General features: G+C 45.0%; 1 protein-coding gene across 3 annotated transcripts in view; it reads right to left on the bottom strand.

Moving 5' to 3' along the window:
- Positions 1–17882, bottom strand: part of TLN2 (talin 2) — a 477844-nt gene that overhangs the window by 239957 nt on the left and 220005 nt on the right. For all 3 annotated transcript variants that reach the window (XM_082253081.1, XM_082253079.1, XM_082253080.1), the window contains exons 5-8: positions 6085–6214; positions 4542–4691; positions 3267–3409; positions 3010–3137 (exon numbers count right to left, since the gene is read on the bottom strand). In XM_082253081.1, the coding sequence (XP_082109207.1) occupies positions 3010–3137; positions 3267–3409; positions 4542–4691; positions 6085–6214 (551 nt within the window). The remainder of the gene's footprint in view (positions 1–3009; positions 3138–3266; positions 3410–4541; positions 4692–6084; positions 6215–17882) is intronic.

Genomic DNA, 17882 nt, shown 5'->3' with positions numbered 1-17882 from the left:
ATGAACCCCAAGAGACACCACCCAATGTATGTCTTCCACGTGTGATGGTAGATCTTACTAGAAGTAGATTTCCTAGCTTTTAACAGCATTGGAATCACTGACTCAGATAGACCTCTACCCATCACCACCAGGCGTTCAACAGTCAAGCCGTCAAAGCCAGCGACTGTAAAGCAGGATGGAAGAATGGTCCTTGGGACAGCAGATCCTCCCTGAGAGGAAGCTTCCAAGGAACGTCTGACCAGCTGCACCAGATCGGCGTACCAAGCCCAGCGAGGCAAGTCCAAGGCCACTAAGATGACCGGAATCCCTTTTGCCTCCATCCTGCGTAGAAGTCTTGGCAGAAGCTTGAGAGGAGGTAAGGCGAAAATCAGACGATACTGACCCCACTGGGCCATCAGCATGTCTGTGGCGTCCGCCAGAGGATCCCCTGACCGAGCCACAAACCACTGCACCTTTCTCTTGAGTCGGGACACCAACAGATCCACCTCGGGGATGCCCCACCAGAGACACAACTGAAACACCTCCGGATGAAGGGACCATTCCCCTTGGTCCAAAGCCTGCCGACTGAGATAATTCTAAAAACAACAAACACAAGGGCGCACCGGCCTAGTGCATTATCCTTCAAGCAGGTTTATTAAAAGAAATAGATTAAAAATACTCAAACGAGTTCTTGATAAAAACAAATCAAACAAAGCATAAAATCCTCATGATCGAGATCGGGATTTGATCGTCCCCCAAAGCTGTATAGGCTTACAAGTGTCGAGGCAGCGCCTCTTCCTCAGAGCCTAGAGAGGATGATTTAAATAGTGGACAATGACTCAGAGAACCAGTCCACTATTTAAAGCATGGGCTTAGACTTGCTCTCTAGGCTCTGAGGAAGAGGCGCTGCCTCGAAACGCGTAAGTCTATACAGCTTCGGGGGACGATCCAATTCCAATCTCGATGCTGAGGATTTTATACATTGTTTGATGTGCTTTTATCAAGAACTCGTTTGTGAGTATTTTTTAATCTATTTCTTTTAATAAACCTGCTTAAAGGAAAATACACTAGGCCGGTGTACCCTTGTGTTTGTCTGTTGTTTTTAGAGTTCCCAGACCACCCTGGTCCTGTGAAGGGGCTGCAAGGCTGAAGCATTCCAAAGTTGCCGTGTCAATAGTTCTCGACATGTGCAAGTCTTTAGCCAAGCTGGATAGAGGATTGCACCACTCAGAGTGCAGGGGACAGGTGTTTTGCACCAACGGTTTGTTTGACTGAGATAATTTGACTGCCGGTTTTCCACCCCGGGAAAATGTACAGTGGAGAGGGCTGGATCAAAACTGTTCTGCCCACCCTAAAATTCCAGCTACCTCCAGAGCTGCCAGGACACTTCTTGTGTCCCCCTGGTGATTGACATAAGCCACGGCCGTAGCATTGTCCAATTGAATGCACACTGGATATCCCAGAAGATCTGTCCAATGTTCCAGGCACAGTCTGATGGCTCGGAGTTCCAAGACATTGACCAGTAGTCTAGACTCTAACAGTGTTCAGATCCCCTAAGCAGAATTTTTGCCGAGGACGCCTTTCCAGTCAGACAGGCTGGCATCTGTGATGACCACTGCCCAATACAAGGGGAGAAAGGATTTGCCCAGCCAAAACGCGAAAGAACGAAGCCACCATATAAGGGACTCTTTCTTTCCCTGGCTCAGCCAGATTGGACTGTCCAGAGACTGCAGATTCTTGTCCTATTTGGTAAGAATCTCCCTTGCAGGAACCTCGTATGGAACTGTGCAAACATGACCACCTCGAAGGTAGATACAATCGGGCCCAGCACCCACATGCAAATCTGGAGTGATGACCATCTGCTAGACAGCAGGAGAAGAATTTCAGCCTGCAGTTTCTGGAGTTTGTCCAGATAAAGGAGCACTCTGGCTAAGGCCGAGCACAGAGTCAGACCCAGATAGTCCAACTTTGTGGACGGAACCGGAGCAGACTTCTGAGAATTCAGAATCCAGCCAAACTCTCAAGATCGTATGGTGATTTCCAGGTTTTCCACCAGAGTAGTAGGAGACTCCGCTCGCAGAAGGAGGTCGTTCAAGTAGCTAAGTACCGCAATCCCCCATTGGCGTAACAATGCTTGCACTGGGGCCAACACTTTCATTAAGACCCGAGGAGCTGAGGCAAGACCAAAGGGTAACGCTTCAAACTGATAATGCTCCTCTCCCACGGCAAAGCGGAGGAAGTGCTGGAGACCGACAGATATTGGAATGTGAAGGTAAGAGTCCTTGATGTCGATGGAAGCAAGAAAATCCCCTAATGCAGGGAATGCACGTCTATGATGAGGGTAGCCTGTGGAAGAAAAGTATTCTTCCCCCCTGTGAGACCTTTAATGATGTCATCCAGGGTAGCACCAAACAGGCAATCTCCTTGAAAGGGAAGATCAGTCAAGGCCTTTTTAGAAGTCTGGACCACTGGATCTAGATTAACCAGCCTGTCGCCCAGTCCTGCATTTGATTGTATATCTTACAAGAAAAAAAACAGGAGAAAAATAAAAAATCTAAAAAGAAAACATTTGCCAGGACCAGAGATCCCAGCAAGAAACTAGGTCCTTACCCCTGACTAGACAGAAAAAAACCTAAGTACCTATAGCAGAGAGAGGGAGTATACCCTGTGGGACTGCCCATAGGCATAGCCAAACTTTTTCTGCCTATTGTCCTACTCCTGTAGGGGGCAGTATAACAATGGTTAAGAAGATCAGGAGCGGTGTCCATTGATGAATGAAAGAGAAATGTGCATGATTTTGTACATTTTGAAAGTAGTAGTGACCTGATTGGCATTCAGATTGGCTTCAATACAATAAGTACCTCACCTAAACAGATCAGCTTTGATTTCACTCGTTACCTGCGTGTTATGGGCCAAATTAAGTGATCTCTAGAAAATAGGCATGGGGTAGGAACCACAGTCTTTATACTTTGGCTTCAATAACAAAAGCTACATACAACATATTATGAAATGTTAGCCCCCTATTCTTACTCTAAAAATCCAGGTTTATGTTTGGCTTCTATGTGAGGTCCAAATTGAATCTGTGTTTGGATTCCCCCAAATTCACAGGCCTTGTCAAATGACACAGGATGAGAACCATTCAGAATGTCATCACGGGCCTAAAATAAAGAAGGATCTCAGTAAATCAAAACTTGGCACAGGAGCTACTCACAGAAAAAAAATTATGAAGCTAAAACACATACACTTTACACATTTGTGAGAACAAAATTTCTGCTTCAGTTGGTTACCTGAACGTAAAGTAGATTCAGTTGCACTGGATCCCTGGAATCAACATTCTGATCAGAATAGAAGAACTTTCTGCGGAGAAGTAATGTTTCGTTTTCATCAACTCCCTGCTCCCGAAATGTGCGACTATGATCCAGCCAATTTACTAAAATGTCAGTGAAGAGAGTGAAATAAAAACTTTGAGAAGGATTCACAATAGGAAATCAGGTAAAAATGTCCAATTCATATAAGAGCTTTCAACTCCACTGGATCTGCTTAGACTATGAGACCACATGGCATTTTCAACTAATAAACTGTTTTTTGACGAGGTATCATTGCTGCCCAGTCCAAATTTGGCAGCTTTTGCATGTTTCAGTTATCTTTGCAACAACTATGATTAATTTGCATGCCTGATAAAAAAAAATTCTATATATTAGGACTTGGAGAAGTACGGTCAAAGCTCGCTTGGCTATACTTCTCTTGTGGATCAGAGGAGTGCAGATTGTTCTGCACTCCTGTGACCCATTTTCAGGACACAGCTGAAGCCCGCTGTCAGCTGACTTCACAGAGCCAGTCCAGGCTCGGGAAAGATCCCTTCCACAGCTCAGTAAGCTGGGGGGGGGGGCTGGAGATGGGGGTCTAACAGTCACCAGCTCTCTGCTCAGGGAGCACTGAGAACTGAGCAATCAGCAGTGTTTGATCACTCAGTTCTCAGCCTTAGAGCCAACGGGAGACCAAAGCTGCATCCACCTAGTTAAGTATGATCCAAAAAGAAATTCCTGTACTTCTCTTAAAGTATGAGGCTTTAATTTTAACAAACGCATTTTCTATTTTAAAGGACTGTATTACATATGTGAAGTAATGTAAAAAAATAAATCTGCCAATCACAATAATATACAAATAAAACAATTCTACATTCACACTGAGGTGGCATCAGCAAGCTGAAGGCACATTATGTCAATGAAACCTCCTGCCTGCATTTGATTATATCACATCTGACACATTGATCACATGATCAGGAACCATTCCGATTAGTTCCAGATAGTCAGGCACACTGAAGCGGTCGATAAAAGCGGTGTTGAGAGCCAATAACCGTGCGAGATCCCGGCTAATAACTTTTATATGAAGAACCTTTATTTACATTTCCCCAGAACATTCCCTGATGATATACAGATTGTGGGCAGGAATGGGTTAAATGTTTTAAATGACTAACACTAGAAAACATTCATCACGTGTGTGTTCTTAAGTCGATTTAAGCATGCTCTATTCACTTTATTCTCTTGCCTGTGCTCACTCACACTCATCTTCTGTATGGAGCTTTGCTTTCAGTTTCTCCATTTTCTTCTCATCTCTGAGGAGAGTTCTGTCCTTCTTTAGAGTTCCAGTTGGTTCTTCTTTCTTCTCCTCAGTCTCACGGATTAGAGAGTATTCCTCATAGTTTGTTATTCCTGGACACAAAAAATGTCAGTAGCCTCGTGTTTAATATGATCTGTCTGTAAAATCATACACTAATCCGTATTAATCCCCTAACTAGTTTTTCTAGGACATAAAAATTTTTTTTCTAAAAATGATGCTATAAAAATAAGTGTCTCAAGAGCCAGTTCATACCAGAACACGGTGAGGGAAACCCACATTCAAAACACACTGCAATCATGATCTGCAGCAGGTGTCAATATTAAGTTAATGGCACTCCTAACACAGGTCGCAAACGCAACCCACACTGGTTGCAGTGCAGGTAACAACATTAAACACTATCTGGTTTGAATGCTTTTACGCTGCAAGTAGGTCTACATGATTCACTTTGTAAAAACACATGTACAAAACCTACCTTTGTAAGCAAAAATAATTCTATTATATTTTAGCAATCCTACAGCATTAAAAAATGGCACTTAGCTGGGGACTGCTTAGTCTGTCTTTCAAGGTCTTTCATGGCAATTGCCAGAAGACTGACAAGAAGTAACGGCTCCCAACCATATCCAGCCTTTAAGGAATGCAAATGTATTGAGGGAGTTGGTGTTAAATAAAACATACTATATGTAGAATAAAATTAATAGGAAAAAATCTATTTATGCATCCTCTATCATTAAAGAAAATCAAAGCATATATTCAGGCAAAGTGATTTTTTTTATCAGCTGTGGATTGAGCAGGGAATAGTAAAACCTTGCCAATTTTTTTTTTTCATTTATTTTTTGCCGGTGGGTAGATTTCCCTTTACTTCCTGTCCCCTAGGTACACCAAGAAAAACCCTGTTAGACAATTGTCAGGCGTTTCCTTTTTCGAAGATTTTATTCTCACATCCTGATCCGTGGCAATTGTAAATTTTGGTACAGAAAGAGGGTAAAAATCTACCTAGCAGACTGCAATATAACCCCGCTCAAGGTGATCCGATCGATAAACTGAAGATCAGGTGGCGGTCCAGACTGGGCAACTTGGAAATGTGTGCAAAGGAGATGACCGCACTCCAATCCTTAGAAAATTATAAAGGCTTTATTCCATAAAATCCACATCAGACAGATGATCAGAAAAACATGATACAAGAGGACAGTAGCAGCATGGTTAACATGTTTCACGAATAGAATCGCTTAATCATACCGAGTTATTAGGCAATTCTATTCGTAAAACATGTTAACCTTGCTGCTATTGTCATCTTGTTTTTCTGATGTTCATCGGATGTCAGACGTGGATTTTATGGAATAAAGCATTTATAATTTCCTAAGGATTGGAGTGCGGTCATCTCCTCTGCACATATTTCCAAGCAATATACACCTGACAGAGATTTAAAACATCCACTTTATTATCTACTAGATCTTACAGTTTACTCCAAAAAGATAAAGTCCTCACCTATCCTGCTGCATATTGTCACGAGAAGTTCCCCTACAGTCTTAGAGTCATCTACCATAATCATTTTTGCTGCTCCATCCAGCATTCTAATTTTCTGTGGCCGTTGTTTCTTCTTATATTCCAGAACGTCCTAACAGCAACAGCAGAAAACAAGGTACATTATAACCAGCAAATAAACGTAGTCTACTAAAAAAAATACAAAGCTAAGACAGACATTATAACCTTGGAGAAAGTGCCATTGAATAGGAGATAATGAACAGAACTTTAAAAGTCTAACTTCCGGCAGGATTGACTTTGCAGGACTCAAGCAGGCAAACATAGTCGGTCCTCAGGAGGACCTTGCTGTCATGTCAAGCCCCTGCATCTCCTGCACCATGCCTGCAGCCTCTGCATCTCCTGCGCCGTGTCCGCAGCCCCTGCATCTCCTGCGCCGTGTCCGCAGCCCCTGCATCTCCTGCGCCGTGTCCGCAGCCCCTGCATCTCCTGCGCCGTGTCCGCAGCCCCTGCACCATGTCCGCAGCCCCTGCATCCCCTGCACCGTGTCCGCAGCCCCTGCATCCCCTGCACCGTGTCCGCAGCCCCTGCATCCCCTGCGCCGTGTCCGCAGCCCTTGCATCTCCTGCGCCGTGTCCGCAGCCCCTGCACCGTGTCCGCAGCCTCTGCATCCCCTGCACCGTGTCTGCAGCCCCTGCAACTCCTGCACCGTGTCCGCAGCCCCTGCAACTCCTGCACCGTGTCCGCAGCCCCTGCAACTCCTGCACCGTGTCCGCAGCCCCTGCATCTCCTGCAACGTTTCCGCAGCCCCTGCATCTCCTGCACCGTGTCCGCAGCCCCTGCAGCTACTGCACCATGCCCACAGCCTCGGACATCTCCTGTACCATGCCAACACAGCCTATGACCACCTCCTGTACCATGTCTGCACTTTTAACCGGAATTTGCTTATATATATATATATATATATATATATATATATATATATATATATATATATATATATATATATATATATAAAGCCCTATATGCTTTCATAGGTCTTATCTATATATAATACACTCTTCAAATGTGCTTTAAAATTCATGATTTTTCCTTTTATGAACAAGAAAATAATGGCGTTATGCTGTTGGGTCGGAATAATAATGCTATGGGACTGGTATGAAATTATTTCCAGGGCTTAATTTTATTCCCAGTCCGGCCCCGTTTCCCAGAAGGTAATAGCATCCTAAGAGAATGTGCTTAATTACATCTTTGTACCCTTTAGAACATAATCAAAGGTATAGAAACAGGGAGGGGGAAGGAGAGAGAAGGACATAGGGGACCCTATAACATTATGCCTCCAGGAAAGGTTGCAAATTACCAATTCGAGAACTCCTTGTATTCAAAATACAAAAGAAAAATAGGTGTTCTCTGAATGGTGCCCGTGCCGATTGAGCAACCACCTGTGGTTACTATGCAGCAGGGCAGCATCTTGGAATGGGACCTAGAAAACAGTGAGGAACGGTGTCGTAGTGGCTGCTGTTACAGGGAATTCTCTGCTTCCACAGGGATCAGCCAGGTAAGGAATATGCATACTTATATTGGTCTTAGCAGTGCCAATGTACCTATGCAAAAAATATTCAGAACCGGAATTCAGCTTTAATCATGGCAATGTCATCCTGCGTGTCCTTCACATTATAACAGAAAACCTATGCAGTAGGAAGCTCCTTAAAAATGGATTTTTGTAAAATCTTACCGTAAAATCCTTTTCTCTTAGCTCATCGACAGACGTAGTCCTCGGTGATACACCACCTTCGGGTTATGTTACCTCCGCAGGAGCAGGACTAGACAGGAAATTAAAAAGCTCTGGCCACACCCTAGGGGCAGTCCCAGAGGGTATATCCTCTCTCTCTCTGCCTCAGCAAATCAGTTATGTGAAAAAGCAGTGCTTAGAGAATTTAACCCAACCCAACTCCAAAACAGAGGGGCGGGGACTACGTCTGTCGATGAGCTAAGAGAAAAGGATTTTACGGTAAGATTTTACAAAAATCCATTTTTCTCTAGCGCTCATCGACAGACGTAGTCCTCGGTGATACACCACCTTCGGGACGTCCCAGAGCAGTATCACAACTGAGGGGTGGGAAAATGGAAATCAAATCCCAATCTAGAAGGCCCAACCGGTGCCAACTAGAAGTTTACAATGCTCATCCTTAATGATGAGACTCAACAAAAAAATTTTCAAACAGAAAAAAACCCTCGAGGTAGACCACCGGTCTCCTCAAATTGCGGCCTGCAAAACCTTGCGGCCAAATGAGGCATCCGCCGATGCCGTCACATCAATTTTATAGAATCTAGTAAAGGTATGTACCGACGACCAAGTGGCCGCCTTACATACCTGGACCACTGACGCCTGATGGCGAAAGGCCCAGGAAGTACTGAGCGCTCGAGTGGAGTGCGCCCTAACAGGGAACGGAGGACTCTGACCCTTAATAGAATAAGCCTGTACCACCGTTTGTCTAATCCATTTGGCAATGGTCGCGGCAGATGCAGGCAAACCCTTTCTGGGGCCATCCGTGATCACAAAAAGTGAATCCGTCTTACGGAATGATTCCGTAGCTTTCAGGTATACCCTGATTGCCCGAACCACATCCAAGGAATGCAACGCATGTTCCCGATGATGCTTGGGCTGAGGACACAAGGAAGGTAGTACAATATCTTCATTCAGATGAAAATCTGAAACCACCTTAGGAAGAAAAGATGGCTTAGGATGAAGTACTACCTTATCCCTATGAATCACTAGGTATGGGGACTGGCATGATAATGCAGCCAGTTCTGACACCCTGCGAGCAGAAGTAATAGCCACCAAGAAGACCACCTTCTGGGATAAAGTAAGCAAGGGAATCTCCCTGATGTTTTCAAAGGGAGGTTTCTGTAGAACCGACAAAACCAAATTAAGATCCCAGGGCGGTAAGGGCGCGCGGACTGGAGGAGCCAGGTGCCGCACCCCCTGGATGAAATTCCGCACCAAGGATTTGGTAGCTAAAGGTTTCTGAAAGAAGATTGCTAATGCTGAAACTTGACCCTTGATGGTGCTCAAGGCTAGCTTCTGCTCAACCCCTTGTTGCAAAAAGGCCAATATTCGAGACACCGAATAGGTACGTGGAGGAAATCCTAAAGATTCGCACCACGCAATATAAGTCTTCCATGTGTGATAATAGACTTTGCTGGAAGTCGCTTTCCTTGCTTTAATAAGGGTAGGAATGACTGAAGTAGACAAACCTCTGTCCTTCAGTACTTGGGTCTCAATGGCCAGGCCATTAAAACCAGCGACTGTAAAGCACGAAGGTAAATAGGTCCTTGAGACTACAGACACTCCCTGAGACGAAGTTCCCACGGAACGTCTGCGACTAACATGTCCAAGTCGGCCAGGCCGGCTTGAAGAGGCCAGCCTAGAATTTCTAGGACCACTGGCGCTGATTGGATCTGAACCAGGCGTCCCTAGAGCTATCTGGCCCCGACCATCCGAGAAAGTCTGGTCGTTTTCTGTTCCCACACATTTATCAGATACCTGATAGTTATCAGGAAAGGTGATCTTTTCTGGTTGAACCTCAGGGACCGAAGTCACCCGACTAGAGGCTACTTGGCCTATCTGGTCAATCAGATCCGATTCCTGTGAGGTATCGGGACTAATCTTAGGAAAAGGTAAAGGAAAAGATCTATACAGGGAACGGTAACTACCGCTTCCTGTACTTAAATGTTGGAAGGGAAGAATCGCACCGGTAGTAGTGGTTGATGCTCGATCTAATGTCCTGAATACCGGTGAAAACGTCCCCCCACCCTGAAATTGGGTGGGGGCGCACCTTCAGGCTGTGTACTCCTTTACTTCGGGTTTGGCTGGGTTGGTCCTCTGCTTGTCCGACCAGCCCTTCTTGAACCCTCCTGGAGGAGTCTTGCCTTTCCCGGAAGTACCAGCCGGGCGCCCTTTATGGGCGGTAAAGAAAGGTCCTCGCTTGTTGCGAGGTTCCTTAGCTTTTGCAGCCTGTGGCAAAAAAGTACTCTTGCCCCCGGTGGCATCCTTAATGATTTCATCTAGGTTGGCTCCAAATAGACGATTCCCCTGGAAAGGGAGATTGGTCAAAGTCTTTTTGGAACCTAGGTCAGCTGACCAGCATTTTAACCACAGCACACGTCTGAGGATCACTGCTAACTTAGATGCATGCCCTAACAAGGGAGTAGTGTCCAAGGCTGCGTCACAGATAAACCGTAGCCCTTGTATGATCTGTTCTATCAAATCAGATGTCTCCTGGGGAATATCTTTTCCCCTAAGATCTTGGCGTACCATTTTCGCCCATTCTGTAAGTGTCTGGGAAACTAGACCAATAACAATTACTGGTCTAAATGCTGACCCTATCAGAGAAAAGATAGTGCGGGACTCCGCTTCTATCTTTCGATCCACCGGATCCTTAAAGGACGAAGTGTCCTCCACTGGAATAACCGTGGCTTTATTCAGCCTGGAAATAGGCGGATCCACGACTGGTGGTACCGTCCATTTCTTAATGATGGATTCCTCAAACGGATAGCGTCTAGCAATACGCTTGGAAATAGTAAAGGTACGTTTAGAATGTTCCCATTCTCCTTTAATCTGATTTCCAAAACATTTAGGTACAGGAAAAGCCTTCGCCGTCTTGATGGGCTTATTAGTCCCAAAAGGCCTCTCTGTTTCAGTTGCCTCTGCCGGTAAAGCCTCAAGTTTTAAGGTTTCTTGCACTGCCACAACTAGTGCGTCCACCAATGCTTCTTCCTGAATTATAGCAGGAGAAGAAGCGTCCTCCTCACTGTCTGAGGGGGCTTTACCTGGGATAACAGCCCTTGCAGAGGAACCTGCAACTGCAGTGACCATCTCTGAATCAGAGTCAGAGGTGTCAGATAGTATAGGGGTAGGCGGGGGTCGCTTCCTTGACCCCCGTCCCTGACAGGCCGCCTCCACCCGAGCCACCATAGACTCCAAAATTGCTGTAAATGACTCTATACTCTGTGCACCGGCGGGTCCCGAGGCCCCCTCGAGGGAAACAGGTGGGGGAATATGTGTGGCAGGGTCCATAATAACTCCAGTTACTTCCTGGATGATATAATTCAAAGTAAAGAAAAAACTTTTTTTTTTTTTTTTTTTTTTGACCCTCAGCGCCACAAAAAAAACCCCTTAGTGTTACCTGCTAGGGATCCCTATCGATCGAGAGAGAGAGAGATAGACCCCCAGGCTCACCACTTGATGTTCAGAGTTGAACTGCAACAGCTTACAGCGCTGTCTTAGACAAACAGGAAGTCTTTTGGCTGGCTGCCCAGGAAGAAAGGAGGCGGCTCCGCCCCTCTGCACGCCTTCCGGCGCCTCCCCCAAGCTCCACGAGGTGTAGAATCACCTAAAACATGGCCGCCCCCATGCTGGAGACACAAGGCTACGCCAAAATGGCGGCTCGTGCGATCCAGCAAAAAAAAAAAAAAAAAAAAAAAAAAAAAAAAAAAAAAAAAAATGGCGGCGGCCTGTGCTGACTAGCGGTGTGCTGCAGGCACACAACACTCTCTCTGCATGGGGATATGGCGTGGTTGGCGGTACCGGCCCTGGCGGACCGCATGGCCATTCGGGAGGCCTGCTATTAGCTGGAGATCTGACTTGGAAGGCAGTCTACATGTCCATGGCTTCTGACTGGTAGGTAGCTTATACTTAACCCATAAGATTCCCAGAATGCCACAGATTACATTTTTAAAAACATGTATACAATAGATTGTTAGCTCCCAAACCAAGCCTCCTGGCTTTTTGCACACATAAAATCACACTCAAAGTAGGAGGATTTGTGACATGTTATAGGATAGAAAGAAACTCTTTCTTACCATACAGAGAGGGGCCCGCGTTCACCACAAAACCCGTCAGGGAAAAAGGGGGAACATACTACTCACCATACCGGAACCAGGCGGGCACCAACTCCTGACAGTACCCCTCTCCACCGGGGCGGGAGGGCTGTCGACCGATACGGACGCCGTGACTCATGGTCTTTGGCGTTTCAGCGAGACGTTTAACTCGCGGGTTCAGTCCTTTTAATGGGACTTTGTCGCGGCCGACCCAGCGCGAAGCTATGGCCTGCACGCGCTCGTAGGCTGAACTGGGGTGACCACCGGATCTCAACATCCAGCCCGTCGCCCAGTTCAGCTTTCTTGCTTGAAGATCTCACAGGAACACTGGAGAAAAAAAGCTGTCCAAAAATCCTTTTAGAAAAAAATTCTTGCCAGGACCTAAGATCCCAGCAAGGTATCTAGGTCCTTACTCCTAACTAGACAGAAAATAACTGATTTGCTGAGGCAGAGAGAGAGAGGATATACCCTCTGGGACTGCCCCTAGGGTGTGGCCAGAGCTTTTTAATTTCCTGTCTAGTCCTGCTCCTGCGGAGGTAACATAACCCGAAGGTGGTGTATCACCGAGGACTACGTCTGTCGATGAGCGCTAGAGAAAGCCCATTTTTGGGCAGGATTACCTTCATAGGCTTCAAGTAGGCAAACATTCTTGTTCCTCAGGAGAACCTCGTTGTCATGCTGACATATTTAATGTCAAATCAGTTAGTTTAAATGACAAAGAAACTCCTGCTCTCTCTGCACTCCCATCTGCTGTGGCTGTATATGGTGCAGGTATAATTGACCCTTAGCACTACTGTTGCATTTCTCATTCACAAAACAGAGCCTGGGGCCACGTGGCCAAGGATGGGGCGGAAATCCTGCAGGAGATGCAGGGGCTTTTCACCTTTTGTTAATTTGCACCCAGTGGCATTGTTTTTATACCCAATCTTAGACAGTTGCTGTCTGACGCAAAGACCCACTGCTCTATGAGAGCTTTACCCAGTGTTCCATTGTGCCTTAACTGAACAGCGATTCTCTCATGGCATCACACTGAGGTCTACTATGATTGTGCTATAATGTAAGATGGTGTGTATGGACGTATGTATGTTCAGTGGCTGCTTCCTGATTAGACAACATTGTCTTTTTATTCATTTTTTCAGGTGTAGTTAAGGCGATTGTACTGATTGTACTGAAGGTGATTGTACAATAACATTTTTATTTTAAAGTGTAAAATGAGTTACTTTTTTCATCAACCGATGTATCCTTTGTGACCTTCTTGGTATATAATTTTTTCCTTATATGCTCTGATTGGGTGAGGTGGACATCACTACCCTGCCACTCCACATCATCCAGATAACACATTCTTTGAATGGCACCCACACCAAAAAAGGTACTATATAGCAGGGCTGCTGTGACTACAGAAATTCTCGGCTTCCACAGCGTTTGGCCAGGTATGAAAAACTAAGTTATTTCCTGTTAACTTGATTTCCAGTCATCTTCCAGGGCGGCTTAATTGAGATATAGGCTCCTCCCCCCTAGCACAGGAAAGACAATCCACATTAGTTTAAATACAGGTGAGAGGCAGATCCCCCTCAGTAATACAAATAACCGAAGGCCCATTAAACCTCACACTAGCCACGCAAATTACAACATCCTATATTGGGCGGGAAGCAGCGCCGTACTGGAAGATGACTGGAAATCAAGTTAACAGGTAATAACTTAGTTTTTCCCAAGTCATCTTCCAGGACAGCTTAATTGAGAATGACATAATAGAAACCATACCTGCTTAGGGAGGGACTACAGCCTGCAGCACTTTTACAGAGTTACATAGTCTGTGAGGTCGAAAAAAAGACACCAGTCCATCTAGTTCAACCTAGTTCAACCTATGATGTGTGTGTGTGTGTGTTTGCTGTTAACCGTACATTGTATACCCCTGTATGTTGTGGTCCAATCGAATAGTTTTTTGAAACTATCGATGCTCCCTGCTGATACGACTGCTTGTGGAAGAGAATTCCACATCCTTACTGCTCTGACAGTGAAAAACCCCCTACGTATTTTAAGGTTAAACCGTTTTCTCCAAGAAGCCTGTTCGCTAGCCTAAAGGAGATCCAGACGGTAATGCTTGACAAATGTCTGGATCGGGGTAGCTCTTGCCCTTTCAGCCCAGGACGTAGCCAGAGCTCTAGTGGAATGGACTTTAAGGTTGAGGGGAGCTTGAAGCCCCGCCGATGCATATGCCTCCATGATAGCCACTTTCATCCACCTAGTGATGGTGGCTTTAGAGGCAGATGATTTTATTTCCCAAGAACAGCAGGAACAGTTTAGTGGTTTTCCTCCAATCCTTAGTGCGTTCAATGTAACTTATCAAACATCGCCTCACATCAATGTTTTGGAAATCTTTTTCCCTGGGATTGCTGGCTTGACCGCAGAAAGATGGGATAATGATCTCTTCTGATCAGTGAAAATTCATAGATACTTTGGGAAGGAAACCTGGATTCAATGAAAGAACCACTCTATCAGGAAGAATGGAACAGTATGGTTCTGCTACGGACAAGGCTTGCAGCTTGCTGACTCTCCTGACAGTGACCAGAGCTACTAAGAGCACTGTTTTGTAGGTCAATACTCGTCAAACGGTTCAAAAGGATGTTTCGAGAAACTCTACAGTACCGTAGACAGATCCCAAGGGGGCAATCTATTGAGTCGCGGACCTCTGCTCCTAGAGACGGCCTTAATAAATAATTTAATTAGTGTGTGTTCTGCTAATCTGAAGTCTAGAAAGCTGGACAGCGCCGCCACCTGAACTTTTAAGGTATTGAGGGCTAAACCTAAGTCGTCGTCCCCCCGTAGGAAATCCAGCACCGCCGGGACGATGGGTCCAGAAATCCTGTTACTCTTGCGCAAAAAGCAGAATTTCTTCCATACCTTATTGTAGATTACCTTAGTCTATTTTTTTCTACTGTTTAAGATTGTGTCAATTACTTTTTCGGACAGACCTTTAACTTTTAGCAGGTACCGCTCAGGAGCCAAGCCATCAGAGAAAGACGGCTCACTTGAAGATGGCGAAGCTATCCCTGGACCAATAGGTCGCTCCTCTCCGGCAACCTCCATGGTATCGCTATTGAAAGCTTCTGAAGAGTGGCAAACCAAGACCTCTTTGGCCAAGTTGGAGCTATCAAGATGACTTTTGCTCTTGCTGTTTTGACCTTCTGAATCACTTTGGGTATTAGATTGAATGAAGGGAAGGCATATAAGACATCCTCTGTCCAAGGGAATGCAAACGCATCTAGACCCAGACTGCGAGAGTCCCTTAAATTGAGTAAAAATCCTCTACTTACACATTCTTGGCTGAGGGAAACAGGTCTATTAGCGGGAACCCCCACCTTTCCGTGATTGCCCTGATCACTTCCTGGTTCAGGCTCCATCTCTCTGCTTAAAAGGTCTGCAAGAAAGAAAGGCAAGAAGAGCAATCCAAACGGCTTTTAACTCTCTTACATTGGAGTCATCGACTCCCTCTGATCTCTCCCAATTTCCCTAGGTGGCTAGGTTTTCCGTGTCCCCACCCTTACGGCCTTGCATCTGTGGTTATTCGGACAGGATTTTCCTGTGTCCAGGGTCTCCCCATTTCCAGGTTGCCTTCCTGTAGCCACCAGTGTTAAGAGTTTACTTGATCCGGCAGAGTTACCGGCTTGTTCAAGGTACTCAATTGTCCATTCTATTTTGTCAGAGAGAAATTCTGTAGTTCTCATATGCGCTTGAGCCCAGAGTATCACTGAGATAGCCACCGTCATCAGCCCCAACAACCTCCTCATTTCCCTCATTTCCCTGATGGATACTGCCTGTCTTAAAAGGAGGTTGGAGGTTTCGAACTTCAACAGGTCCTTCTTCTCTGTTGGCAAATACGTCTTTGCTTCCACAGGGTTCAGAATGTACCCTAAGAAGATGACTTTTTGAGTAGGTTGCAGGTTTGACTTTTCGGTATATATAATCCACCCTAGAGACTGCAGATGGATTATCTTTAAGGCTAGATTCTTCTCTAGCTCTGCGGATGACTCAGCAAATAGCAACAAATCATCTAGGTAAGGTATTATTTGCACCCCTGCGGTCCTCAACACTTGCAAGGCTTCTGCTAGAACCTTGGTGCCGATGCCAGTCCAAATGGGAGAGTGTTGAACTGAAACCAGAGTGTCTGCTCTGGCCCTTTCACTGGGAATCTGAGAAAGGGTTTGGAGGGAGGCGGGGCGTCTCCCCCATCTTACACCAGCAAGAAACCCGGACAGACACCCTATAGGAAACCTGCAGACTCTGCATCCTCTGAGGACCGGGAAAGGCACCCACTAGGACCCACCCACAGGACGAACTAGAGGGAGAGTTGTCCCTCCATCTTCCCCTCTCCTTCCTGCTCCAGCGGTATAGGGGGGGGGGGGGAAGTTCCCTGACACCCTCCCCAGGGACACTGCCCCAGTATAGAGAGAGGCCAGGGTCAGGAGGCTACTGCCACCTAGTACAGAACCTGACAGCACCTATTCTGAGCGATCCTGTCTGGCCAAGGAAACAAAAAAAATAAAAAAAAAAACTTAGGTGATCTGCCTTTCACCTGTATTTAAACTAATGTGGATTGTGGTTCCTTTGCTAGGTGGGAGGAGCCTATAACTCAATTAAGCCATCCTAGAATATGACTTAGGAAATATGTATACTAATATTGGTCCAAACTGGACAAATGTAGCTGTGAAAAAAATATCCATACTTGAAATTCAACTCTGATAAGTACAAAGTGATTAAACAATTATTGTGGAATAACACTGCTCCATATATTTGTTTGATCACTAGTACTGGTAATTATGTAGTCACTCAGTTTCATTTAACTATACATATTTCTATAATAAGATTTTTGCACTCACCAAAAAGAAAAAAACCTCTCAGAGTTCACTGAGACACACTGCTGACTACAGGAGGATGTGGACAGATGAAAAATAATAAAATAAAGTGACCAGCCTGGAATAACCCCTCTCACTCCCAACATGCCTCAATTTTGTAACAAGGCAGTGTTGAGAGCAAGACCATAAATACTGAGGGGTTGGACCTGTGTCCCTCAAACTTCAAGACATGGAAAGCAACCCTGCGAGAAACTATAAGAAGGGGAATATCCCTAATAGGTTCAAAAGATAGTTTTTAGAGGTGCTTAAAGAGCCAAATTGAAATCCAACACATAAAAGGGTAAATTTAAAGGGGAACGTGATTACGTCACTGCCTACCTCACGCATTGTGCCCCAATTGGCTTTCTCAAATGATGAGCTCAACGCCTGAGGTGGGCAGTGATGTCATCACACCGGGCAGGGTCGAGATGCCATCTTTGAGTACGATTTTGCCAGTTTGTGATATGCCGGTTTATTAAAGTTCATATGCAAGTGCAAAACCTATACTTTTAGTAATAAAAGCTTTAAACTGGTCTGCACTATTGGGTCTTTGTGGATATACCATTGAATCATTGCATTAAAAAGCACATGTGACCCCTTGCATATTCTGGGGGCCAAAATATCAGGTGAGGAGATACCTTGTAGGGGTGGTGAAGGGCAATGTGGTGTTTTGTTCTGTTTATGTGACGAAAGCACACAGAAGGAAGGATTACTTTTGGATTGTCAATAGAGTGATTGCACAAAGATTGCACAGTCTATGGGGCTTTTAATGGATCACAATCCATTCACCAAATACTGACTTTTTATTGACTTTCATTTTATTATATTTATACACAATGATGTGATATTTTACTTTCCTTAACACTACGATTATATGAATTCATCATTATACTTTTTATTGCAAAATATCACATTATATTTAACCAAGCTAAAAGCGCTTCACTACTTGTTATATATATATATATATACACACACACATATTATATATATATATATATATATATATATATATATATATATATATATACA

This window comes from Pelophylax lessonae (genome assembly GCF_965119305.1).
Source record: "Pelophylax lessonae genome assembly, chromosome: 4".
NCBI lineage: Eukaryota > Metazoa > Chordata > Amphibia > Anura > Ranidae > Pelophylax > Pelophylax lessonae.
This window is presented reverse-complemented; position numbering and strand designations above follow the sequence as displayed.